At 39.4% G+C, this 26753-nt stretch overlaps 1 protein-coding gene across 2 annotated transcripts in view; it reads left to right on the top strand.

The window, feature by feature from the left end:
• CRIP2 (cysteine rich protein 2) overlaps window positions 1-26753 on the top strand; it is an 83340-nt gene that overhangs the window by 20428 nt on the left and 36159 nt on the right. For both annotated transcript variants that reach the window (XM_039326153.1, XM_039326152.1), the window contains exons 2-4: window positions 14567-14661; window positions 18810-18867; window positions 19253-19390. In XM_039326153.1, coding sequence (XP_039182087.1) covers window positions 14567-14661; window positions 18810-18867; window positions 19253-19390 — 291 coding nt within the window. The remainder of the gene's footprint in view (window positions 1-14566; window positions 14662-18809; window positions 18868-19252; window positions 19391-26753) is intronic.

Consider the following 26753-nt stretch of genomic DNA (forward strand, 5'->3'; position numbering starts at 1 on the left):
CTTCTTCTTCTTCTGGTTTCAGATGGTTTAAATAAAAAGTCATGTTCAATGTTGTAGTTGTTGTTTGGTCATCTGGGTTATCTAAATTCTCAGTGTACTGTGTATGTAAGTCTTCAGCACCTTCTGTCTTAGTGTTGCTTTCTTCAGTTTCTGTTGCTGTTAGAATTGCAGATTTTTTAGATGAAATCAAGATTGGGTATCAAGGTTCCAAGTAGATTGTAGCCTGGTATTCTTTAAAGTCCACTTTAGTGTTAATTCCTTCTTCTTCTATTGCCTTTTGAATTGTAAGTTCATTGATTAAAGTCTGGGCTGCATTTTGTAGCTTTAAGATGGCGCCTTTATTTTTCAGTTTGGAATTTATTAGCTCAGTAGCCTCTAGGATTTTTTCAAGTATAGGTCTGTAGTTAAGTTGTGGGTGGTATTCATCCATTTCTGTGGTGTTTACAGATAGTTCTTTAGTGGAGGCTATTTTTAATAAAAGTCAATAAATGTCCACCACTATAGAGAGTTCTTTTCACCACCCAGCTGTTTCAAATTTTTATCTTTTTTGATAATGTCAAGGACAATTCTTAGTCTCGCAAGTCTCCCAATCAGAAAAAAAAAATTCACTTGCTGTACCAAATTTTGCCACAAGATGTCCCCAGTAACATGTAAAGTTAAGCTTTTATCCAGTTTAAAAAAGGAAGAAAGAAATATTCTTTTTTTTTCCAGTTTAGCAAATAGGTAAAATAATAAGTCTCTGTAGGAATAAAAAACCTTTGGGGAGCCAGGTGAGAAATTACAAGTCCAAATACTTAGTCGTTTAGTTTAGTTGTTCTTTTTTTCCTCCCTTAGCTTTATATTCCCAGAGTAGGGAGGAGCCGCAGAATTAAGAGGGGAAAAAAAAAGAATTTCCAAAGGCTTTTACAGGAAAGTAGTTAGGAAGCAAGAAAGGTAAGGTAAAATCTCACCCAATTCCTCCATGTTGCTTTTGTCATGCTTAGTAGTGCTTTTGGCTGGAATGGCTTGATGGTTCGCCGTGTTAATGGCCAATCTTTTCTTCGTCGGCCCAAAGGATCAAATGGAAGGGCTGCCACCCTTCCGCGATCTATCGAGGGTCCTCCTCAGTGGTGGTCGTCCCTCCAGGGCGACGTTCGACCCTTTCCAGGGTCTTCCGACGTAGGGAAACCGGACGGCAGAGAGAGTGGTCTCACCGCACGTCCACCAGCACCACAATTGCAAACCGGAAGCCTGCATGCTGGCCATTCTTGAGCAACAGGATCCAGTTGTTTGGAAAAATAGGCTACAGGGTGAGACCAAGTACCAAGGGTTTGAGTAAGGACCCAGTAGCCACCCCTTTACTTTCAGCCACATACAAGGCGAATAGTTTAGTGACATCAGGAATGCCAAGGGCTGGAGCATTGACTAAAGCAGTTTGAATGTTATCAAACATCACCTGACAATCCTTGGTCCATGCAAAGGGTTCTTTATCTGTGCCTATAAGTGGCCTGTTACAAGGGTGTAACCATTAGAGCAAAGATGGTGGCTTGTAACTTAGCAAGCAAATATATCCTAAAAGGGCATAGGACAGTCTGGAAGGTAAAGAAATTGATGAGTAAGGCGAATACCACCCATAAAGCATTCCAAAAGGTTGAGTATTGCAGCTGACACAGAATGGCCATTGGCCCCAAAGACCTGGAATGTTTGTGAGGAAGGGTTTCCAAGGGGCTTATTTAATACTGAATGTCATACCCCTGTACCAACCAAAAAGGGTATTGTTTTCCTCTGACTTTGAACTGTATCAGGGGTGAACAGAAAGAATCATCCATAAGGGCAGGGAGATAAAGGCCCCAGCCCCTCACCCCCCATCTATCTGAAGCATGGTCATGGAACAGCACCCTATTGGACAGTTAGGAAGAGAACATAAAAGACATTCCCTGCTCCAGCGGTCATATGTCACGCATATACAACATTGGTCCTGTCTTAGGGCAAAAGACTGCAGTGGATGGTTTGGGGGTGCCTGGAACCTGGGTGACATTATCCCATTTCTCTCTTGGTGGTAGGGGGCCCTACCACTCCTTGCCATCCTCTTCCGTAAGTCTCACTTCTTCACCCTCCCACTAGGGCAGGGCTTTGTGGGCAGGGAACCTTGGCTCTGTTGTGACATGTGGACTGAGGCAGCATGGAGGAAAAAGTAGAAAACCAAGCCCCAGAAACCAACTATGACAAATACGAAAGGCGGCTCAATGGAGTGCCAGCTTGGGATGGGCTAGGAGTTACTCTGTGGGGAGATTTATCCCAATCCTCCAATCTCCCGATTCTGGTCGACCACTGAGCTTTCAGTCAGCCACTTGCTTCTAGAGGGATCTCTGCTTCTTCTAGCCTGGGGTACTCCTCTCTGTCTCTCCACCTCCCCCCAGGCTTTCATCTCCTCCTGCTCTCCTTCATGGTCTGACATCTCTTGCATGATCCCCATGGTAGAGGCAATTCTCCAGGTGGACCGTTACTGCAAATCTGGCTTAATGTTGGACTTGTCCCGACTTGGTCATTTAGAAAGAAAAAGCCTTCAACTGCATTCATAGTGAAAGATATATATTTTTACTAAAGCCAAGTGGTTACAAGATCAGAAAAAGCCAGAGCTGAGGTTTGAGTACAAAAACTGCCTACTTACTTTCCCTGTTCCCAGGTCCTCTACCCCCCCCCCCAAATCTGGTGTCCAATTGAATTCAAACAAATTATTTTGGTAAGAGTTCTGCTGCTTGGCAGGCTTGGTGATGGTAAGCATTCCATTTCCATTCCCATGGTTGAGATCTTGGGGTCAGTCAACTGATGTCTCTGGTAGGCACTTGAAGTGGTTTTGGTTACTTGCCTTGCCTCCTGTCATAGCTCCATCGGAGCCTGGTTCTGAGGAGGAGATGGAACTGGGAGCTGACAGAGGAAGATGGCGCAGCTTCTCTGGCCCAGGAGGAATGACCGAGGAGCAGGATGCGGCAGTCCGGGGTCCCTTGGGCCTTGGAAGGGTTGATAGAGAGGAAGAGAGGCCATAGGATGACTGAGCAAGGGGGGAAGAGATGGAAAGGGCAGGCAGTGGAGCAGAGGAGCGACGGAGCTCAGGAGATGAGCAACTGCCTCCCCTGCCTGATCCCCAAGCACGGAGAATGGAGAGGAGTTGGAGTCAGCACCGGGTGATCTGACTACTCAGGAGGAGGGTGCCCTGCCCCTCTTCACAAGGCTCATAGGAGAATAGGACTTAAGGAGACGCTGTGGGGAGGAGTGTTTGTCGGGAACAAGTGTTGTATTTGCCAGCAACACCTGCCATTATTCAAGAAGCCTTGCTATTACCGATGACTTGCTGCCTTGCTTTGCCTTGCCTAGCCTTGCCATGTGTGAATTCACAGTGACCCAGCTCAGGTCTGGTTTGAGCCGCAGCCCCGGCAAACTCTCTGTGTGATGGAGACATATGTGACCATGTTTCCTGAACTGTTTTTGCTCTCAGAACTGTGCTTCTCTCTCTTGGACTGCTAGCTTCAAGGAAGTGCTTGAGGTGTGTGTGCATGTTAGAGCCTTACTCTTGGGCTTAAAGTGAACTGTGGGGATTTTGGGGAAGGTTGGTACAATAAAAGGAATTCAAGCCTTCGCATTCGCCGGTGTTGCTTATGTGCCCTGCCCCAGGTCATAACACCAACCTACTTGCTAGTTCCTTCCCCCCCAAGGATTCATGGCAATTTGGCATCAGCGAAGCAGCGATGGGGCAAAACGGGGTGACAGCACTGATAACTTGTTCAAGCTGCAGTGTTTGAGAAAGATCCTGTGCATTCCTTGGATAGCAAACAAGCAAGTAGTGGAACATATAAAACAAGACATATTGCTGGAAGGCAAAATCACAAAATTCTGTCTTACTTATTTCAGCAATGTCACACAATCAAATTCACTGGAAAAGACAGTTTTGCTTGAAAATGTCAGTGGTAAAAGGAAACGAGATCACGAAAATCACAGTGGCTACACCATTAAAGTCAATACCAGCCAGATCATAAAACAACTGAAAAAAGATTGGACAATGTGAAGATTGCTGGTCTATACAATTGCTGAAAATCAGACATAATTGAATAGATAGCATCATCAAGATTCAATAGTATAGGTTGGAACTGACTGCCTGGTAGTCCCTAAATTTGACCAATACATCAGATTGACTCTATATATAATCTGATACCTTGAATCTAAATGCATTCTGCATGTAGACATGTATGCCAGTTTTCAACAGCATACGGAACGAGTCCTTTCTGAGAAGTGCAGGTTCTTCAAACATATTCGCAAGAACAGATTGACACATTAACAAATCATTTACATAATTTATAAAATTGTATGCCTCTATTCATTTTTTAAAAAGTTGTTCATACATTCATATAGTTAATCATCCAGACAAATCTGTTCTGGAACAATATAGCCTCAGTTTTAGAATTATTTGGTGACAGAAAAGCATAGATGTTATCTCTCAGTTTCTAATCTTTAATATTTTTATTACTGATCTTTAGTATTTTCATATTTGCTTCATAATGGAAAAAAAGCTTGGTGGAGATTGCTTGATAAGATAGGAAGCAATTTTAATCGGAATAATCTCACACAGAAAAAATATATAGAAGCAGCAATTATGTGGAGTATATACAAGCTTTTTTAAGTTTAGGATCTAGCTTATCTGTTTCAAGACTTGTCTTGGATCTAAAATAACCAAACCAACTCTGTTTCTTCCTTTGATTGACAATTCATATGCATTCTTTCATTGCTCTCAAGCCCATTCCATCCCACAATTTTTATTATGTTAGGATATTTCATAATGTTCTGTGAAGCCTTTTGAAAAAAAAATCCATGTTCAAAGCCAGGTCTTGATTCATCCATCTTCCTCTTAGATTTCTTTGAAACTGCAAGCTATGTCTATGTTTCATCTGGGTAATTAAACGTTAAAAGAAAGAAGCAAAATTTAGCTTGAATCAAATCTTCTGGGAACACAGAAATAATTAAAAGCAGCTTTAAGCTTGTGATTCCTGAGCATTTCTCTTACTTTCCTCAGTAAAAAGCAAGTCAGTATGCCTTAGTTTATCATTTACAACAAGATGTCAAATCTTCTTTTCTTTTGGTGTTTTCTGCTGTTCATCCACCCAGAGAAGGAATGTTTGGGGTACAAAGTAGAACTTTTTTCTGTATTTTTGAAACTGTAGCACTTAGTAGGAAATCTTTTTTTGTTTGTTGATTATCTCAATTGGTTTCCTCTCTAAAGAGAACATTGTGCTTCTGTTCTGGTTGCTGGCATGGTTATCACCAGGCCTGGGTGTGGGACATTACATCATTGCTGCTTCCTGAACTGGCAGGCTGAATACTAAAATATGCTTTATGTTTGGATTTTATTCCACATTCCTAGGGCGTTTCCCTGGTTGCCCAATAAGTGCTTTATGCTTTCCTTCGTGTCTTTTATTTCTGAGGGTATACCATTAACTCTACTCTAGTTTTTCCTATGGATTTGTATATGATATTTTTCAATTTACCAGCCTAGACTACAGACTTCATTTTCTTGAGTAAACTTGTCTATGCTTTACACAAACAGAAGAGAACTAGGACAGAAACATTTTGTAAAGTAAAATTTAGCATTAGCATTAGATGCTTCCATGCGATATAGCATATTGGGCAGCAAGAGATCTCCAGTATTTTTGGTTTTGGGTGAGTACATTAGCATCTTCCCATGTGATCCATCGCATAAAATGGAGATGCAGAAAAGACGTCAAATGCCACATTGGAAAAGCAACAGCTGTTTTCCAAAACCTTGTGATTTTTTTCAGCCATTCTGTTGCATATTTGATGGTGTGCTTGGGATCATTGTCCTTTTCCATCACCCAGTGTTGGCCAAGCTTTACCTGTTGGACAGATGGTTTCACATTTGACTCTAGATAGAATACTTTGGTACACAAGGGAATTCATGGTTGACTCAATGACTGCAAGATGGCCAGGTCCTGTGGCTGCAAAACAAGCCCAAATCATCACCCCTCCACCACTGTGCTTGACAATTGGTATGTGATGTTTGTGTCAATATGCTGTGCTTGGTTTTTGCCAAGTGTGGCACTGTGCATTATGGCCAAATTTCTCCACTTTGGTCTCATCTGTCCCAAAGAATAGTGTCCCAGAAGTCTTGTGATTTGTTCAGTTGCAACTTTGCAAACCTATTCATCCATGCTGCCATGTTCTTTTTAGAGAGAAGAGGCTTTCTCCTGGCAACCCTTCCAAACAAACCATACTTGTTCAGTCTTTTTCTAATTGTACTGTCATGAACTTTAACACTTAATATGTTGAAATCTGTAGGGTCTGAGATGTAACTCTTGGATTTGTTTTGCAATTTCTCTGAGCATTGCATGGTCTGACCTTGGGGTGAATTTTCTGGGACATCCACTTGTGAGAAGATTAGCAGCTATCTTGAATGTTTTCCACTTGTGAATAATCTTCCTCACTGTAGAATGAGGGACTTTCAATTGTTGGGAAATGGCCTTATAATCCTTCCCAGATTCATGGCAGCAATAAATGCTTTTCTAAGATTATTGTTGATATCTTTTGCATTGTGATATCTCGGTGCTGGAGACCAGCAAACTCTAAAAATTCAGCTTTTATAGAGGTAGTCAACTGATGATCAACTGATCAAGAACACCTGAGTAGCAGCACCTGGCTGCTTAGCCTCTTCAAACCTATGGAAGCTGTAATGGTGTACTTAATTTTTCACACAGGGCTTCTCCATTTTGGCTTTCTTTTTGTAAAATAAATGATGACATGGTGTAATATGTCATGTGCTGTTGTCCATCTGAGATTGTATATACCTACTTTTAAGAGTTGCCTTGAGATAAGATGGGAAGCCTATAAATTTTATAAATAACTGCCAACAGCCAGATGATTTTTACTATGTCCTGATATATAAAATCATGGGACTTAAAGAGGGTGTACTTTCTTTTTCACATGACTGTAAGTATGAGCAAGCAGTATGCTGCAGTTGCCAAGGGGGAAAAAAGCCAATGCAGCCCTAGGCTACATCAACAAAGAGACCATCAAGATCATAAGTAGTGATACTATTGCTCTATACTGCACTAGTGAAACCATACTTGGAATACTGCATCCAGTTCTGATTGCCATGATACAAAAAAGATGATAAGACCCTAGAAAGAGTGCAGAAAACAGCAATAAAGATGATAAGAAGTCTGGAGACTAAGCTGTATGATGAACAGTTAAGGGAACTAGGTATGTCTAGCATAATGAAGAGAAGGATCGGGGTGTCATGATAGCAGTCTTCCAGTACTTGAGAGGCCATCACAGAGAAGAGGGGGTTGATTTCATCTCCAAGGCACCAGAGAGCAGGGGACAAGAAGGAATGGCAGAAAGCTCATTAAATACCAAGTTCCTCCAAAGATAAGACCAAAAGGGCTTATTAGGGCTTATTTTCCAGTTAGGTCTTATTTGGGGGAAAATATGGTACTAAATGTGTCCGCTTGGCTGATGATCTTAACTGGGGCTTATTTTGGGGGGTGGGGCTTATATTACGAGCATCCTGTGTTAGGGTTTATTTTCCAGTTGGGTCTTATTTTCAGGGAAACAGGGTAGAGACCCTACTTGGAACTAAGGAGAGATTTCTTGATAGTGAGAGGAATTAATCAGTGAAACAACTTGCCTCCCTGAGTTGTGAATGCTCCTTCTCTGGAGATTTTCAAGAAAACATTAGACATTCACTTGTCTACCATTAGTGGTGGTTTTCAAGAAGAGATTGGACCGCCATTTGTCCAGAATGATATAGGGTCTCTTGTTTGAGCAGGGTATTGGACTAGAACAGGCATGTCAAACTCGTGATATCACGTGACTTTTCCCCCATTGCTGGCAATGGGGTGGGTGTGGTTTTGGCATGACACATCTGGCCCTCAGTTTGACATGCCTGGGCTAGAAGTGAGAGCAGTCTTGGACTCAGCCCCTCCAAAAACCAGGAAACAGCATCTGTAACTACCAGAGCCCAGTCAAAACCTGTGGCTCCCCTTGAAAAGACTCTATTACAGGAGTTTAAGACTACATTAGAGACTGATAAGTGGTTTTGTAACCATAATTTAATACCTGTGTGTATTAAAAGAAGGTTTAGCGTGGGTTGGAGAGAAACTTTATGTCCCATCAACTTTAAGATTTAAAGTAATGCAAGCAGGACATGACTCAAAAACTGCTGGACATTTTGGATTTGTAAAAACCTTACATCACATTAAAAGGCAGTTTTGGTGGCCTGCTTTGAAAAAAGACATAGAAAGCTAAGTAGCCAGCTGCCCCTCGAGTGCAGCGGCTAAATGGCAACAAGGAAAATCCCCAGGATTGCTTCAACCAGTGGCAAGTCTGTCAGCACCCTAGAGAGTGATTTCTATGGATCTTATCCAGCCTGAAAATGCTGGAAACACTGTAATTTGGGTCATAATGGATTTGTTCTCTAGACAAGAGCATTTCATTTCTCATGCCCCAAGATCCCAACTGCAAAGACCCTTGCCAAACTCTTTGTGCAGAGCGTATATCGTTTTTATGGGGCCCCACAACGTATAATTTCAGACAGAGGGGTTCAATTTATCTCTTAAGTTCTGGAAAACTTTTCTGGACTTGATGGCTTCTAGTCAAGGACTATCAATTTCACACCATCCTCAAATGAATGGGGGGACAGAGAGACGGAAGTCAGTTCTAGAACAATACTTGAGATGTTTCATTAATTATCAGCAAGACAATTGGTCTGACTGTTACCATTTGCTGAGGTGGCTTATAACAGGGCTTTTCAACCTTTTGATAGATTGTACCACTTTTAGAACATGACAACATGTGAGTACCACCAGTGCTTAGCAAGGTGTTAAGAACTTGACAAGTAAAAAAAGGAGGGGGTGATTTTGGGTTTTACTGATTAGATTCATTTGTTGTTACAGAAATGGCTAGTTTATAATATTATGAAAAAGTAAAAAGTTGAGGTTCCATGTTAATGCTTCCTTCTACTGCAACAGAGGAAGTCAGAAGTCATTGCCTTTTCTTTTTTCCCTCTTCTCCCCCTCACTTTTTTCCTGTTTTTCCTCTCCACTGTGTCCTACTATTTGCTTTTTTATTTTTGGATTTTATTCTATAATCTAATAAAATGTTACAAACTGTAGAAAAAAAGGAAAAAAATACCAGTTTAAATTTCTTCGGTGGCAGTTCCTTTGCTGAATCACTTTTCCTTTGCACTGACAAATGTTTGATGAATTTATCCATGTTTATTAATATTGTGTTTCCCTGAAAGTAAGGCCTACACCAACAATAAGCCCTAGCATGATTTTTGGGGGTGGGCCTAATATAAAGATTGGGGTTTTGATCGATACATGAGATCTCAAATAGAATATATCTAAATGGATAGAATATGTATTCTGAACATAAGATATTGTAACGATTTGAGATAAAGAAAATTTTGATCATATAAAATCTAGAAATATATTGAAACAAGAATATTATACTGTCTTATTAGATTGGTAAGATAGATGGTAGAGTTTATATACAAGGTGTGTATTTTAAATATTAGAATGTATGAGGAATTGTGATGGAATTGTGTTTAATTAAAAATCTGGAAAAAAATAATATTAAATGTTAAATTAAAATATCAAGGGAAAATTAACCATCAGGTCACTGATTGGCTAAAAGTTTGAATGTTTACAAATAACTAAGATTTGAATTTAAGATATTGTTATGAGTTGAGACAAAGGTTAAGTAAAACTTAGAAGTATAAATACTAATAATTAAATTTGTATATGGGTTTGTGGTACAAATGTTGGTGGTTTATTTTTATTTTTTTATTTTTTTTCTCTTTCTGGAAAGGAAGGAAGGAAGTAGAAGGAAGAAAAGAAAAAAATTATTAGCCCCAAATGTGAAATATTAGACTTAGAAATTGGGATCATTTAAAATCTGGAAATGATAAAGATTAAACGTTAAACTTAAATATCAATGAGAAATTAAAGTTAAGAAAAACTTACTAGGTTATTGTCTAAAAGGTGGAATGTCAAATTAATTAAGATATGTATAGACTGAAGATTATTGATAAATATTAGAAAAGTACCTTTTGTTTGATTGATAGAATACGAACTGTATTGGTTCGAATATGATAGTAGATATTATGGGGGAAAGAGAGAATTAGTTGTTGTAATACTTTGAGATTTGTACTGATGATATTCAAATGTAATGGAATTACTGTGCTCAGCCGCCATGCTACTTTTCAAATATGTAAATGTAATATTGTAAAATTAATAAAAAACTTGGGGGAAAAACATCACCCTCCCAGTTGGTGTTCAGCTGACCCAGAACTGAACTACTGAAACAGTACTTAGTTCTGTCAATAAACATTTCCTGTCAAGCAGCCAGCTTCTTCTCATCTATTTCAAATGGCAGTGGCTTCGTTTGTTTTTTCTTTCTTTTCTTTAAATGTATAGCCTCCTCGCTGGAAAGTGAGCCCGCGGCTTTTTCTTCTAACACTATGAATTACAAAACGCTGTAAAAACTGTATAAAAATCCTTATGGTAACCCAATCAAGCTGCCAGCTGACCCAGAACTAAATAAACCAACCTCTTTTTCGACATGCTCGTCTCCAGGCTTTTCATTTCATCAACGCTGATTGCATTCTCCTAGCTGGAGAAACGAACCAGGAGACCTTTTCTTCCAACAACAGCTTCCCCTACCTGCTGAACTCTCCTTTCACAGCTTCTTCTCCATCCCCTTTCCTGCCAAAACCACCTCCTTTTATATCCTCTCCTCCTCCCTCCTTTTTTTTTTCAGTTCACCTATGGCTACGTGCTGCTTCCAGAAATGCCAATCAGCCGGAGCCCTGCCGGTGCTCCTGGGGCTTCTGCCAAGCCCCAACACTCCTGCAGCTCCAGCTGCCTCTCCCTCAGCCTTGGATTGCTTCAGCTCATTCCCCTTCCGTTACACTTGTCTAAAACGGTCGCTTACCACTGGTGGTACACCAATTGAAAAGCCCTGGCTTATAGCAATGCTGTGCACTCCAGTACAGGTTTTATTCCATTTCAAGAAGCTAATGGTCAAACATTTGTGGCCATGCCTGAACTTCCTATCAACTTCCTATCCCTTCCTTGAAAAAATGGATTAAACAGTTACAAAATACCTGGCCAGTAGTCAGGAAAGCTCTGGATGAAGTGAGAGAAGCCTATAAGGTTCAGGCTGATAAATGGAGGGTGCAGTAAAAACCATATAAAATTGGAGACCGAGTATACCTCTCCATGAAGTATTTGCAATCTTTTCAACCATCTAAGAAATTAAGCCCTAAATTTGTAGGACCTTTCCCTATCAAATGCATCATCAATCCTGTGATTTTTGAATTAGATTTGCCAAAGAATCTACGGAAAATCCACCGTTTTCCACTGTAGTTTGCTCAAACCAGAGGTCATTTCTAACCTTAGGCCTCCTGTACCTCAGGCAACCATACCTATCATGGTTGAAGGTGAACAACACTTTGAGATTAAGGACATTTTGGACTCTCAGATACATCATGGGGTGACACAATACTTAGTAGCTTGGAAGAATCTCCCTTCTGCCCAGAATGAGTGGGTGTACAAGAGACATGTTAGAGGCCCTAAACATCTAAGACATTTCCATTCTCAATATCCTGATAAGCCTAATTAATGTGTATATATTGTTGTTCCCCTCCCCTTTTTGTCTTTTAGGTGGATTTCCCATTCTTTTAGGGGGGGCGTATGTCAGGTCCCCAAATCCTATTATCTCCCTTTCATATATATTCTTGTGCTTTGCTTTGGGGTATGCCATTTAGTTGGGGGGAGGGGGTTATTTGCTTTTGTTTGGGATTACTTTCACTTTCTGCTTTTTTCATCCACCTCTATCCATTTGAGATAGGAATGTGTCTCCCTTATCAGGGAGACGGTTACAAAGAAACGAAACTGGAGAAGACCTTGAGATGCGAACCAACTGTACCAGTTACCCAAACATCATTGCCACCTGTGGATTGGCTGAATTTCAAATGGACATTATGACTCTGGTGGGAGGAGTAATATTGCTGGTTTAACTATACCGTTTAAGCGGGATTTTCCCCAGATCTTGCCTGGACTTCCCTACTCACTGACCCCTAATAAAAGTTTCTTTTTGAGACAATGCCTGTTTCAAGAGTTCTGCTTTCTTGGGTGGTTAGCTGAGGTGGGTCCTTACACTCATTTTCCCTGGAAACTCATTAAAGAAAGATTCAACATGGAACTTTCATGACAGTGAGAACAATTGATCAGTGGAATACTTGCCTTCCAGAATTGTGGGTATTCCATTGCTGGATGTTTTCAAGAAAAGAGTGGACATCCATTTCTCCTGAGTGTTATAAGGTCTCCTGTCTTGGATAGGAGGCTGGACTAGAAGACCTCATCAGCTTCAAAATATTCTATTCTTGTGGAAAACGCAAGGACTCTTACGAATTCCAGAGGGTTTAGCAGAGAGATTTATTGCGCAGGTTCAGAAGCAAAAGCAACCAGCAATTCTGAACCCCAAGGGCAGGTTCAGGCTTCAGTTTTATACTTTCTTTTTCTCAGGAACAAAAGACTACACATTCTAATACACATTGTGATACATTAGGTCCATTTCTCACGGGTATACAATGGAGAGTTCGCTACATACATTGTATCCAAATGCAATGCACATTAGGTTAGTCACATACTACTAACACAGCATTATTCCAGTAATTATGCAGACACATCATTATTTTAGTGATTGTTCATTATTATTCCACATTATTCCACCTTACTATGACTAGGTTTGTGATGCTAAGTCCTATAATCATGAAAATATTTCTTTGCAATATTGAGAATATTTCTTTGCAGTATTTGTTCTTTCATAAATTCCACTTCATACATATCTTCTTTTTAGAGTTATCTTCATTATAATTCATTGACTTCATAAGCAAAGCAACACTTTCTTTTAAAAAAATCTTGCATTTTTGCCTTGTTACTGTTTATATAATAAGATTATTTTTAAGAAGAAAACATAGTAAGTCTCTGGAATGCAAACATAAATTTTGTTCCATAGATGTTATATTATAGTAGATGCTGTTCCTTTGCCCTCTGCATATTTGCTATCAAAGTTGGCAAAGTAAATTAGAGTTCCCAATTCTTATCTATGCCCCCAAAATGTACATTGTTAAGGAAATATGAGGAAAAAAAATCTCACTATCCAAACTGTTTTCCTGAGTCCATTTTCAGCTGATTCTGAAAATAATTTCTCCAGCAACACATTTTAGTTTACGGGGTTCATTTTCATAAAACACTGGCTTGATTCTCTGTTGTATCAGCATGCCTGCTTCGTGACTCATTTATGTGGAATTTGCTTTCAATGGAATTTCTCTGCTGAGAGTTCTTTATTTTTGTTTGTGGGAATTTATTTTTAAATGCAAAGTGCTCCCAAAAGAGAAATGGTGCTTGATTTTTTAAAATATGTGAGTCTATAGTGCTGATTTGGACATTCATTCTTTTTTGAGTTTGCTTTTGGAGATTAAACTCCTGTACTTGTTCTAGGAAAAATCATGGATTTTATTTTGCGTGAACAAAATTAATAGTCCCCCTATATTCCACAGGCATACTATGGAGTAGAATATCAATTTAGCTCCCTAGGCAGTTTTGCATCTTGTAGTTCCAGTTCTTACATCATTCCTAAGTAGAAGCTGATATGTGCTAGGTAGATATATAGTATATTTTAAAGATTATATTATCCAAGTGAAACTGTGAGGCCATGTTGTTTTTACTGAAATAGCTCTTATAATCCTTGCCATATTTCATCTGCGCTTTCATTTTCATCTGTATGATTGAGAAAGATGTCACATATAGCTAGAAACATTAATTTTCTTGATTGTAGCATCCCATTCCTCCTGTTTCTTTCCATTCACCTTAGTTCTTCTAGTGCTTTGGCCATTCCTAAAACGCAGTATTTTCACTCAAATGGATCATCTTCTATAGTCAGTGTCATTTAGAACTTAATTGAATCAGTTATTCTGCCTTGATGGACATTTCTCTCTTGGAGATTTAAGGCATCCCAGCTCCCCCTCCTTCCTCCTCTTCTAAAAACACAAACCCTGTATACTCTTAAGAGACAAAATGGTATTTGTGACATCACATTTGTGGCATCACAACTGAAATATTTTTATTTAAACAACTTCCAGTCTATGCATGACTAAGTTGTTAATATCTGAACTTTTTACCTGAGAACTATCTCAAGAAAATCTTATAATAAATGAAGTGATGGTGATACAGTGAGGCTGAACTAAACAGTTACCTCAGGCAGCTGATAGTGAGGTCATGAAAAGGAAAGCAATGTATTGATTATTTAATTTGTTAGCATATGTTTACTGAGGGAGAGGCTCTCTGAAGTGTTCATAAAACACAGATTACAATAGATCTATGTGATTCTGCCTCCACTTGTGAGAGGTGGTCCTCAATAATTTTCAATCCTTTGAAGTGAGTCTTAAAAGATATAAAAGTTGAGAATCTAGTCTGTAGAATTCTGACTCTCCATTTTTTGTTTGTTTGTACAGCTGAAAAAGTAACTTCCTTGGGAAAAGATTGGCACAAATTTTGTTTGAAATGTGAGCGCTGCAACAAGACCTTGACACCTGGCGGGCATGCAGAGGTAAGAGATAAAAATGAGAAGATGAAACAATAAGCTTCTGTATCATTTAAAGTCAGTGATTGAGTTACATAAATGCCATATTGTGATACAAAATAGAAATTATATGGAATCTTTTGGATTTTATTAGTTTTTTTTCCTCTTCATTACATCTAGTTTACTTGAATTACTTTACAGAATTAGGGGAATAAGAGAGTTGGAAGGGACATTGGAGGTCTTCCAGTCCAACCCCTTGCTCCAGCAGGGGATCTTATAACAGTGATGACGAACCTTTTAGAGACCGAGTGCCCAAACTGCAACCCAAAACTCACACCCAAGTGGGTGTGGCCCATTGGGTGGGTGTGGTCCATTGGGTGGGCATGGCTGTGGTGGTAATGGCAAACTGGGTGGGACTAAAAAGTTCAATCAATCAGTTCCAACTTTGCAAGATCTTTTTTTTTCCCGCAAGAAGTTGAAATTGACTGATTGATTGAACCTTTTTTTTTTTTGTACATGGCGGCAGAGGCCTAAAGTGAAAAGGTTTTATAAAACCCAGCTGAAGGCCTAAGATTGGGGTGACGGCATGCGTGCCCACAGAGAGGGCTCTGAGTGCCGCCTCTGGCACCTGTGCCATAGGTTCGTCACCACTGCCCTATAACATTCCAGACAAATGGCTGTCCAATTTTTTTAAAAAAACTCCAGTGATGGAGCATGTACAATTTCTGGAGGCAGGTTTTCCACTGATTAATTGTTTCACTGTCAGGAAATTTCTCCTTAATTCTAGGTTGGATCTTTGATAAGCTTCCATCAGTTACTTTTTGTTCTGCCCTCAGGAGCTTTAGAGAAGATGTTGACTCTCCCTCTCTGCAATAGCCCCTCAAATATTTGAAGACTGCTATCATATCACCCCTAGATCTTCTCTTCATTAAACTAGACATACCCAATTCCTGCAACTGTCCATCGTATGCTGTAGCCTTCAGTTCCCTAATTATCTTTGTTGCTTTTTTCTGCACTGTTTCTAGACTCTCAACATTTTTTTTTCTATCATTGTGACCAAAATCGGACACAGTATTCCAAGTATGATCTTACCAGTGTGGTATAAATCAGTAATAACAATTCACATGATCTTTATACTATCTCTTTGTTGATGTAGCTGCCACATACTGTTGGCTCATACTGAAGTAATTGTAGGAGATGTAGATCCCTCTCACAATTACTGCTGTTGAGCCAGGTACCATGTATTCTACACTTGTGCATTTGGTTTTTCTTGTCTAAGTGTAAAATATTACATTTCTCACCACTGAATTGTATTTTGTTAGATAAGGCCCAGGGTTAAAATCTGTCAAGATCCTTCTGGATCTTTAGCCTGTCTTCTAAATTGTTGGGTATTCCCCCCAGCTTGGCACCATGTATAAATAAATTTGAGAGTTCCCCTTCTATCTCCCCATCTAAATTGTTTATGAAGATATTGAAGAATACTAGGCCTAAACCAGTATCCCATTGCATCCTTCCCTCCATGTAGAAGTAAATGTACTTTAATGTATGTATATTCTTTTTTCAATAATATGCTATAACCCCTATATTTTTTCTATTGGTGGTATTTGTTTTACTATTTAAAAAATATATAAACAGACATCACATTTATATTTCACAGATATGTTTTATGATTTGATGGTGATTTTGTTAGCATCCCCTATAAAATCATAAAGGCCTATTTGGATCTAAGCTTTGCATCATCATCATCATCATCATAAAATATGTTCTTTCTATTATTATTTTTCACTATGTGGTCTATAGATGGCAGTGCAACCTTTAATTTTATATATATATTTTTAAGACAAGCTGTAAAAATTAATGATTATGTCTTTTTGATTTGCTGTTTTTTATCCTGTTACCATTGTCTTCCTGATTATTCTCCAGCAATTGGTAGCAGCAAAAAATTGGGACACACTTAGTCTAGGTCTAGGAGAAGCTTACTTGTGTTTAATAAAATGTTAACTTTCTTGTTTCATACAGTGTAATTTTTTAAAAATCCCTAATTTGCCCCCTCAATTAATTTCGGATGGTAAAGCAATTCACAACTGATCCATTTGATTCTATAAACTGTATGGTGAGAATAGACCTTTCTGTTTTCTCATTTTTACAAATCTGTTTCAGATGATTTGAGGGATTTGTTCAGACTTGTAGATAGTGTCTGAGATGTTTCTTAAGTTTTGGCTTTAACTTCCATATTATCCAACTAACTCCATGGAACTTCTAAGACAGATCATAAGGAGATTGCGGTTTATTGTCATGAAGATGTCCCACAACTCTTTTCTATCATTTCCATCATTTTTCCATTTCTGAATTAATGTCTGTATCAGATGGAAATTACAATAATAAAATAAAGTCTGGACAAGGAAGATGTAATTTTTTCTGTATTGCTCTTGCAGACAAATACATGTTTTTTGTTATTCACAGAGGTGAGAAGATGATAGGAACTGACTTCCAGATCCTCAGAACATTGGTTTGAATTAAATCCAGATTATTTTAAACTTCTAGACTGTATGCCCCCCCCAAAAAAGGGAGGGATTGGAAACACCCAGACTTTTGCTCTGAAATGGATGCATCACATCAAAAGCAATAAGTAACGATTAAAACAGATGCATTTAATTCCACCTGAGTGCTGGACATTTTAGTTATTACATAAAAACTTACTTGGGAGTAAACTACTTTGGATTCTTTGAAGGACTGGCTGTAGCAAAAGGAACGTTTTCTGAGCTGCAGGGACTACAATGTTCGTAGATGGGCACACTTTCTACCTGATAGATTTGCATTCTCAAAATATAAGGGCAGAAAGAAACCATGCCCCGCTCTTTGCCTTTCTCTAAGTGGGAGTGATGGGTGACAGAGCAATGTAGTGCACACTCTGTCCTCTTACTTCTCTTATCTGAAGAAAACCTGTGAAAAAGAAAAATGCTGCTCTAAGCCTCTTGGCAGTTCTACTGTTACCTTCTGTGACAGCTAGCTGACAGTACAAGTGGAACATTTTTTGCAAGGAATAATGTCCATATCTTACCGTGTTTCCCCAAAAGTAAGGCCTACACCAACAATAAGCCCTAGCGCTTATTATAGTAATATAAATGCTATTCCAAAAATAAGCTCTAGTTTGGGGGCAAGGCACACACCTAAAAATCAAGCTGGGGTGGGGAGGTGGAGCTGCCCCACCCACCCCGTATCCACTTACCTTGCAGCCGGGCCTCTCCTTGCCGGCCCACTTCTTCTTCTGAGGCCTCTTCTGCAGCCAGGCCTGAATTTCTCAGTCACAGGGCTTTCCGTAAGGCCTGTGCAGCCAAGAACCAAGCTATGGATTCAATCCATAGCTCAGTTATACAAGACCTCAGCAGCCAAGCACCAAACTATGGATTGAATCCATAGCTTGGTACTCAGCAGCTTAGGCCTTCTGGAAAGGCCTGACTGCAAAATGCAGGACCAAATACAGCTGCAGAACTTTGGCCCCAGAAGAAATGGATCAGCTGGGTGGGGCTGTCGGTGCCGGAGGTGAGGTAAGGCCTATCCTGAAAATTAGACCTGGTGCCTCTTTTGGATACAGTAGGATACAGTACTCATAATACTAGTAAGGCTGATCTCGAGAAGAAAAAGAAGAGAAAGTTCCATGGAATGAAAAATTAGTATGTGCTTTAGAAACAAATGAAATATGTTTTATTTCTGTCCTTCTTGAAAAATGACATTTTTAAAGTGATAGATTCCAGATGTAGACATATTAAATATTTTAAATTGACCCCCTTCTCTTAAGTGCCTCAACCATTTAAATCATAACTTGATTAAATATTTAAAAGTAAATAAAATTAAGTAATATACAGGTCATGTTTGACTTAACAACTATTTGTTTAGGGACTGTTTGAAGTTATTATAGCACTGAAAAAAATGACTTATGACCATTTTATTTTTAAATATTACTAGAGTCATCCTACTCTGAATGAAAGAGTAGATAACATTTGTAAAGCAAGGAACTGAAATGCTATCCATAATTACTAAATGCGGAGGTCCTTGTGTAATATGTAGGACCTTCAGGTTTTGATCTAGTGATTAATGAACTGATGCACCTGCTTGAAGCAAATTATAACTTTCAATATCATTGTAGCCTAATTCTTGGCATTTTTCTATTTTAGCATGACAGTAAGCCTTACTGTCACAAGCCTTGTTATGCAATGCTGTTTGGACCAAAAGGTATGTGTCCCTTCCTGGTAAGCTGGCAATTTAGTTTGGTATTGGTAAATTGCAGTCACTCTTTCTTCCTCTCTTAGCTTCTTGTTCTGAACTTAATTCTCCTTCAAACCAGCCAAAGTTGTCTAATTTTGTGTGGCTGGAAAATCATAGGCCTTTCTGTTGTAGCAAAATTTCCTGAGATGTAAAAGTAAGGTTTTGGGAGAGAAAGAGAGATTTCTTTAATCTGTGAGATTAAAGAAATGATGTAATGAACCATTGACAGAAAGAAGAGTGATCAACATTGCTCATGACCTCACTTGATTTCATCAAAATATGTGAATATGGCTGAGAGCTTGTGGCATAAGAAGCTTTTAACATCAGGTTTCTTTTCCTGTTCAATTTTCAGGTGTAAATATTGGAGGAGCAGGATCCTATATTTATGATAAAACTCCTTCTGAAGGAGAATTTGTACCAGGCCCTATTGAGCATGAATCCAAAATGGAAGAAAAGAAAATGAATGTTGCACCAAAAGGACCTAGCAAAGGTAAACAGTGAAGCAGAAGCCTGAAAATGCCTCAGGCTCAAACCTACAAAATCAGTAAAACAGTATATTGCAATCCAACTCATGTTCTCTTTCTGTGTATTATTACAGTGTTGCGTGTACACTGAAAGAGGCCATACTTGTAATGCAACACTGGGATGCTGCTTTTCTCATTCTGAGGAAAATAGCAGGATCTTGTAGAATCAAGAGAACAACTGATGACCAAGGGACATAATTATCAATGGTTTTCTTCTTTACTGGAAAAAATTAAAGTAGATAAATAATTTTAGGTATTGAACATTGTTAGATTGATTTTGAAATAGAATTGTATACAAATTATGAACATGTGATTGCTAAAATGTATAAACTTTTATTGAAATTTGAAACAGAAGAACAAATTAATATATATATGATAAAATGAGCTAAAATTTCAGTTTATAATATACAGATAAAAATATGGTTGAAAAGACTGAAATTGTACGTTATAACCTTATTTTTTGTAAAATTATGTACCATTGATATATGACACCGGAAAATATAAAGGTATTTCAAATTTCAAATTGAAAATGTGAATTATAAAAAGGGCCATTTTATCATGTTTGGTAGATGTGCAAAAAAATCTAGAAAATTTTGGATTCAAAAACAGTGAGTCAGAGGCTATTAAAGAAGAAGTAAGCAGTGGGGTACCACAAAGCTCTGTCTTAGGCCCAGTACTCTTCAATATCTTCAGAAATGACTTAAATGAGGGAATATATGGGGAATTCATCAGATTTGTAGATGACACTAAACTGGCAGGAATAGCCAACACCCCAGAAGACAAGCTCAAGATCCAAAAAGATCTTGATAAACTTGAACAATGGGCCCTATCCAACAAAATGAATTTTAATGTGGAAAATAGCAAAGTTTTCCATTTAGGCAGGAAAAATCAAAGGTACAGGTACAGATTAGGTAAGACCTGCCTCAAAAACAGTAACTGTGAGAGGGACCTTGGAGTCCTAGTGGATGATCACTTGAATATGGGACTGTAGTGTGCAGCAGAGCCAAAAAAGCTAATACAATCCAGGGTTGTATAAACAGAGGCATAGAATCAAGATTATGCAAAGTATTAATATTGCTTTATAAAACCCTAGTAAGACCACACCTGGAATATTGCAACCAATTTTGGTAACCATACTACAAAAAAGATGTTGAGACTTTGGGATTTCAAAAGTTTTTATTAGTTTATAATGTACGATACAATCAAAATACAAAAGTAAATAGCGGAAAAGATACGGAAAAGAAAAGGGAGTAGAGAAGTGAGGTAAGGGAGAAAAAAAGAAAAAGGCATTGACTTCCAACTTCCTTTGGTGCAGGAAAGTAGAATATCAACATTAAACCTCAACTTTTTACTTTTACAAAATAATATAAACTAGCCATTTTGATAATATCAAGTCTATCTAACTGGTAAAACCCAAAATCAAAATTTCATTTTTTTTCTACCTCAAGCACAAAGTCTAGAAGCAGTTTCCACGTAACAATAAAAGTATTTATATTCTTTTCTTTAATCAGTACAGTCAGTTTAGCCATCTCTGCTAGCTCCATCAGTTTTTGCAACCATTCTTCCATTGTGGGAGTCGATGTAGTCTTCCATTTCTGAATGTAGTCTTGCTGCTGTCAACATATATAACATCAAAGTTACATATTTTTTCCCAGGTCCATTAGCCCCAAAAGAAAAGTCTCTAGTTTTCTTTCTATATTCACTTTAAGAATTTTCTGTATTAACATATGAATCCTATTCCAATATTTTCTTGCTTTATCACATGTCCACCATAAATGGTAAAAAGACCCCTCTTTACCTTTCTAACATTCATTTGAAATACCTTTATACATTTTTGATAACTTGTCTGGTGTTAAGTACAAACAGTACATCATCTTGTAAAATTTTTCTTTTAAATTATAATTTAATGTAAATTTTAATCCTTTATTCCACATATTCTCCCATTGTTCAAGGATTATATTATACCCAAAATTCCTTGCCCACTGAGTCATACAATGTTTTACTTGTTCATTTTCCAAATTTAAATTCAATAACATTTTATAAACTTTAGCAATAATATGTTCATCACTAGGATTTCCAATTCATTTTTAACAAAACTAAACCCATGATTCTTTTTATCTAACTTAAATCTTTCTTTCAATTGCATATATGTAAACCAATGGCAAACATGACCTCCTTGGATTTTAGGGTAGGCTCACCCAAATTAAAAGATATTATTTTACCATAGGTCCACCAATTCGGCCTCATCACCATCTCTTTTCTAAAAAAAGACTTCTTGTGGGGAGACCCAAAGTGGCACATTCATAGAGAACCTTGTTTTATATTTATTCCAAACTCTCAAAATGACACACCTAGTAAAATGATTATTAAAATCAACATTTACTTTAACTTTGTCATATCACAGGTAACCATGCCAACCCAACCTTAATTCATGGCCTTCTAAGTCCAATAACCTCTTATGCTGAAGGTTCACACATTCTTTTAGCGCAGTGGTTCTCAACCTGTGGGTCGGGACCCCATTTGGGGTCGAACGACCATTTCACGGGGGTCGCCAAACAAGGCTGTCCGCCATTTTTTCCCCTTTTCTTTGGCCACACCCCTGGCACCTGGTGATGTATAAGTGGTTGGGGGTCACCACAACATGGGGAACTGTATTATGGGGTCACGGCATTAGAAAGGTTGAGAACCACTGTTTTAGCGAAACCAAACAACAAGCATTAAAGTACAATTTCAAATTAGGTAAACCCAAACCCCCTCTTTCCTTAGCATCTTGTAATAATTTATATCTAATTCTCGGTTTCTTCCCCTGCCATATAAACTTAGAGATATTCCTCTGCCATTGTTTAAATAGAGTATCAGTTGCAAGTATTGATAATGTTTGAAACAGGAAGAGCATCTTTGGTAAAATATTCATCTTAATCACGGAAATTCTACCCAGTAATGATAAATGCAACTCCCAATGAAAAAAACAGTATGCAACAAACAAATCCCCTTTGCCCAATCCTTCTCAACCAGAAACAGCCCCACTAGAATTGACCAATCAATTCCTTCCCTTAGACGGAAACATGGAGACCCACAACCCCACTCTCAAAGAAGATGTGCAGACACCTAACAAAAAGACTACTTCAAATATCCCTAAAAAGGTCACCTCAAATAACCCTAAAAAACTCACTCCAAACATCCCAAAAAAGCCACATTAACCAACACACCTGAGATAAACAGAAAAACACCCTAGACTGCACCCCCTCCCAAAAAAAGAAAGGAGAGCATTGGTAATAGGAGACTCCATTCTCAAAGGAACAGAACCATCCATCTGCAGACCAGACATACAATCCAGGGAGGTATGCTGTCTCCCTGGAGCAAAAATCAAAGATATGGCTGTGAAACTAACCAAAATAATTAGGCCCACAGACTACTATCCCTTCCTCCTCCTCCACATTGGGATGAACGATACAACAAACAACCTGAGTACAATAGTGAGGGACTACAAACATCTAGGCAATGAAGTCAAGAAGCTAGGTGCACAAATAGTGTTCTCTTCAGTTCTCCCAACAAAAGGCCAACACCCACTGAGGGAAAAAAGAATTTTAAAAATAAACCATTGGCTAAAGGGTTGGTGTCACCAAGAAAACTTGGTTTCCTGGATCATAGACTGCACTTCCTACACAAAGAACTATTGGCAAGGGATGGGCTACATTCAACAAAAACAGGCAAAAATATACTTGGAAAAAGACTGACCCAACTCATCAAGAGGTCTTTAAACTAAAACTGAGGGGGGGAGGGCGACCAACCTCTAAAAACTCTGGAACCCAAAACCAATCACAAATTCCAAGAAAGCAAATCAAACAATGTAGAGATTAAAAAAAAGAAGAACTCAAACAACATCCAGGAGACAGAGGAAACACCCCCATGGAAAGGCATAAAAATCTTAAATGCTTATACACAAACACTCAAAGCTCGGGGAACAAACAGGGTGAATTAGAAGCAATAGTACATGAGGGAGGGTATGACATAGTTGGCATTACAGAAACCTGGTGGGATGAAACCCATGAATGGAATGGACAGATGGATGGATACAAATTGTTCAAAAGAAAGAAGTCTATAAAAAGGGAGGGGGAGTTGCACTATATGTAAGAGAACACTACATATCTGCAGAAATGCACATGACCCAAGACAAAATCTCCCCAGAAAGTATATGGAGAAAGCAAAAGTGACATTGCCATAGGTGTTTATTACAGACCGCCCAACCAACCAGATGAAATAGACGAACTCTTTGCCAACCAACTAACAAATGCATGCAGGAAGCACACCACAGTAGTAATGGGAGACTTCAACTACCCAGATATCAACTGGGAGACAAACTCTGCAGTGAGCGGGAGATCAAACAGATTCCTAACCAACCTAGCCAACAACTTTGTCACTCAAAAGGTGGAGGAGGGAACTAGATGTAAAGCTATACTGGACTTAATCCTTACAAACAGAGAAGAAGTGATAGAGGGAATCGAAATTACTGGAACCCTGGATGAAAGTGACCACGTCATACTAGAATTTAATATAATGCAAACACCAACAGTAGAAAAGAATCCAACCGAGGTCCCAAATTTCAAAAGAGCCGACTTTAACAAACTAAGATAGAACCTAGGAAAAATCCCATGGATGAAAATCCTAAAGGGGAAAACAACCCAGGAAGTGTGGGAAAACCTGAAAAATATGATCACGAAAGCCCATACCAGCACAATACCACTGAGAAAGAAAAACAAGAAATCCAAGAAGAAAGCAGCATGGCTGCACAAAGAATTCACAAACTAAAAGAAAAAAGGACAAATTTAAAATAAGCAAGAAAATGGTAAAGGAGCATCTATCCAACCTTGATGAATATAAATCACCGGGACTCGACAGGCTACATCCCAGAGTTCTGAAAGAGCTGACAGAGGTTATCTCAGAAGCATTGCATCACATCCTCCATAAATCCTGGAGCACCGGGGAAGTACTAGAGCAGTGGTGGTAGGCACGGGTGCCAGAGGCGGCACTCGGAGCCCCCTCTGTGGGCACGAATGCCATTGCCCCAGCCTTGCCTTCTCCCGTGACCTCCTCCTCTCCAGAAGCCCCGCTGAAGGAGAGTTGCCTCTGAGCGTGGCCCACATGGAGCAGCACAGCCAAGGACATGGCAGCCAGGTAGCGTAGACAAGACTCTGCCCACACACCCCATCATGCAGTTGATGCTGCAGGGGGCAGACAGAGGGTGTGGCCACCATAACGCTGCTGGGCGATCTGCGGCGGGCCCTGGAGGCAGTGAGTGGTCCTGTGGGCAGGCGGGGCGGGGGATGGGGGGCAGAGTGGGGACGGGGCAGGGGGTGGAGCAGAGGCGGGGCCAGTTTCTGGGCACTTGGTCTCTAAAAGTTTCGCCATCACTGTACTAGAGGATTGGAAAAGGGATGATGTGGTCCCCATCTTCAAGAAAGGAAAAAATGGACCCAGGAAACTATAGACCAAACAGTTTAACATCAATACCTGGGAAAATCCTAGAAAAGATTATCAAAAAACACATCTGCAAACAACTAGACGCAAACAACACTACATCCACAGGGAGAGAAGTAAGCAGTGGGGTACCACAAGATTCCATCTTAGGCCCAGTACTCTTCAATATCTTCATCAATGACTTAGATGAGAAAATAGAAGAGAACACCAAACTAGCAGGAGTACTCAACACCCCAGAAGACAAACAAAGGATCCAAAAAGATCTTGACCAATTTGAACAATGGGCTCTGTCCAACAAAATGAGTTTCAATGTGGAGAAAAGCAAGTCTTATACTTAGGCAGGAAAAACCAAATTCACAAATACAGATTGGGCGAGACCTGGCTCAAAAACAGTAACTGTGAGAGGGACCTTGGAGTCCTAGTGGACGATCACTTGACTATGAGCCAGCAATGTGCAACAGCAACCAAAAAAGCCTAACAAAATGTTGGGTTGTATAAACAGAGGCATAGAATCAAGATCACGAGAAGTGCTATTACCAGTTTATAAAGCCCTAGTTAAGACCACACCTAGAATACTGCAGCCAATTTTGGGCACAATACCACAAAAAAGATGTTGAGAGTTTGGAAAAAATTCAAAGAAGAGCAACTAAGATGATCAGGGGCCTGGAGACTAAAACATACGAAGAACGGCTAGGAGATTTGGGTCTGGCTAGTCTAAGGAAAAGAAGAAATAGGGGAGACATGATATCAGTATTCCAGTATCTGAGGGGCTGCCACAAGGTTGTTCATCAAAGCACCAAATGAAAGGACGAGAAAAAACGGTTGGAAACTGACCAAGGAGAGAAGCAACCTGGAACTAAGGAGAAATTTCCTGGGTAATTTTCTTGGGTATTTTTTTTTTTACTTTTGTGTTTGCATGAACATTCATTTTGATACTTCGACTGTTTATATAAAATTCAGTTTAACTCTCTATATATGTAGTATATATTTATACATATAAAACTGTACCAAAACAAAAGTATATGCAAACAAAAACTGTATAAGACCGCACCATAGAACAGAAAGTGAATTGCAGTTGCTTTCCTAGCAAAGAAACTTAGGAAGACATAGCAACAGCAAACTCTTCCGTGGGTTGACAGAGTTAGCTTACTGTCCAGATTGAATATTTATTTATTTCATTTATTTACAAATATTTATATGCCGCCCAATCCCAAAGGACTCAGGGCGGCGTACAAAATTAAAAACAGTCATAAAACAATAAAATAAAATAATCCAGTCATACCGCGAGTCCGATCATATCCCGGCCCGCCGAGGACATCAGCCCCAGGCCTGCCGGAACCGGAGAGTTTTAACGGCTTTCTTAAAGGCCGGCAGGGTGGGAGTAGTTCGAACCTCGGGGGGAAGTTGATTCCACCAGGTCGGAGCCACCACAGAAAAGGCCCTTCCCCGAGGGCCCGCCAGACATTGTCTGGCCAACGGGACCTGAAGGAGGCCCAATCTATGGGACCTCACCGGTCTCTGGGAGCTGTGCGGCAGAATGCGTTCCTGTAAGTAACCTGGCCCTATGCCATGAAGGGCTTTGAAGGTGATAACCAACACCTTGAATTGCGTCCGGAGACCCACAGGAAGCCAGTGCAGCTCGCAGAGGATAGGTGACACGTGGGCGTACCTTGGTGCGCCCACAATCGCTCTCGCGGCTGCATTCTGAACCAACTGCAGCCTCCGAACGCCCTTCAAGGGTAGCCCCATGTAGAGCGCATTACAGTAATCCAGTCTTGAGGTGACAAGGGCATGAGTGATTGTGAGTAAAGCCTCCCGGTCCAAATAAGGCCGCAACTGGTGCACTAGGCG

This window comes from Crotalus tigris, unplaced genomic scaffold, assembly GCF_016545835.1.
Source record: "Crotalus tigris isolate CLP2741 ecotype Arizona unplaced genomic scaffold, ASM1654583v1 scf7180000024339.11422700, whole genome shotgun sequence".
Classification (NCBI taxonomy): Eukaryota; Metazoa; Chordata; class Lepidosauria; order Squamata; family Viperidae; genus Crotalus; species Crotalus tigris.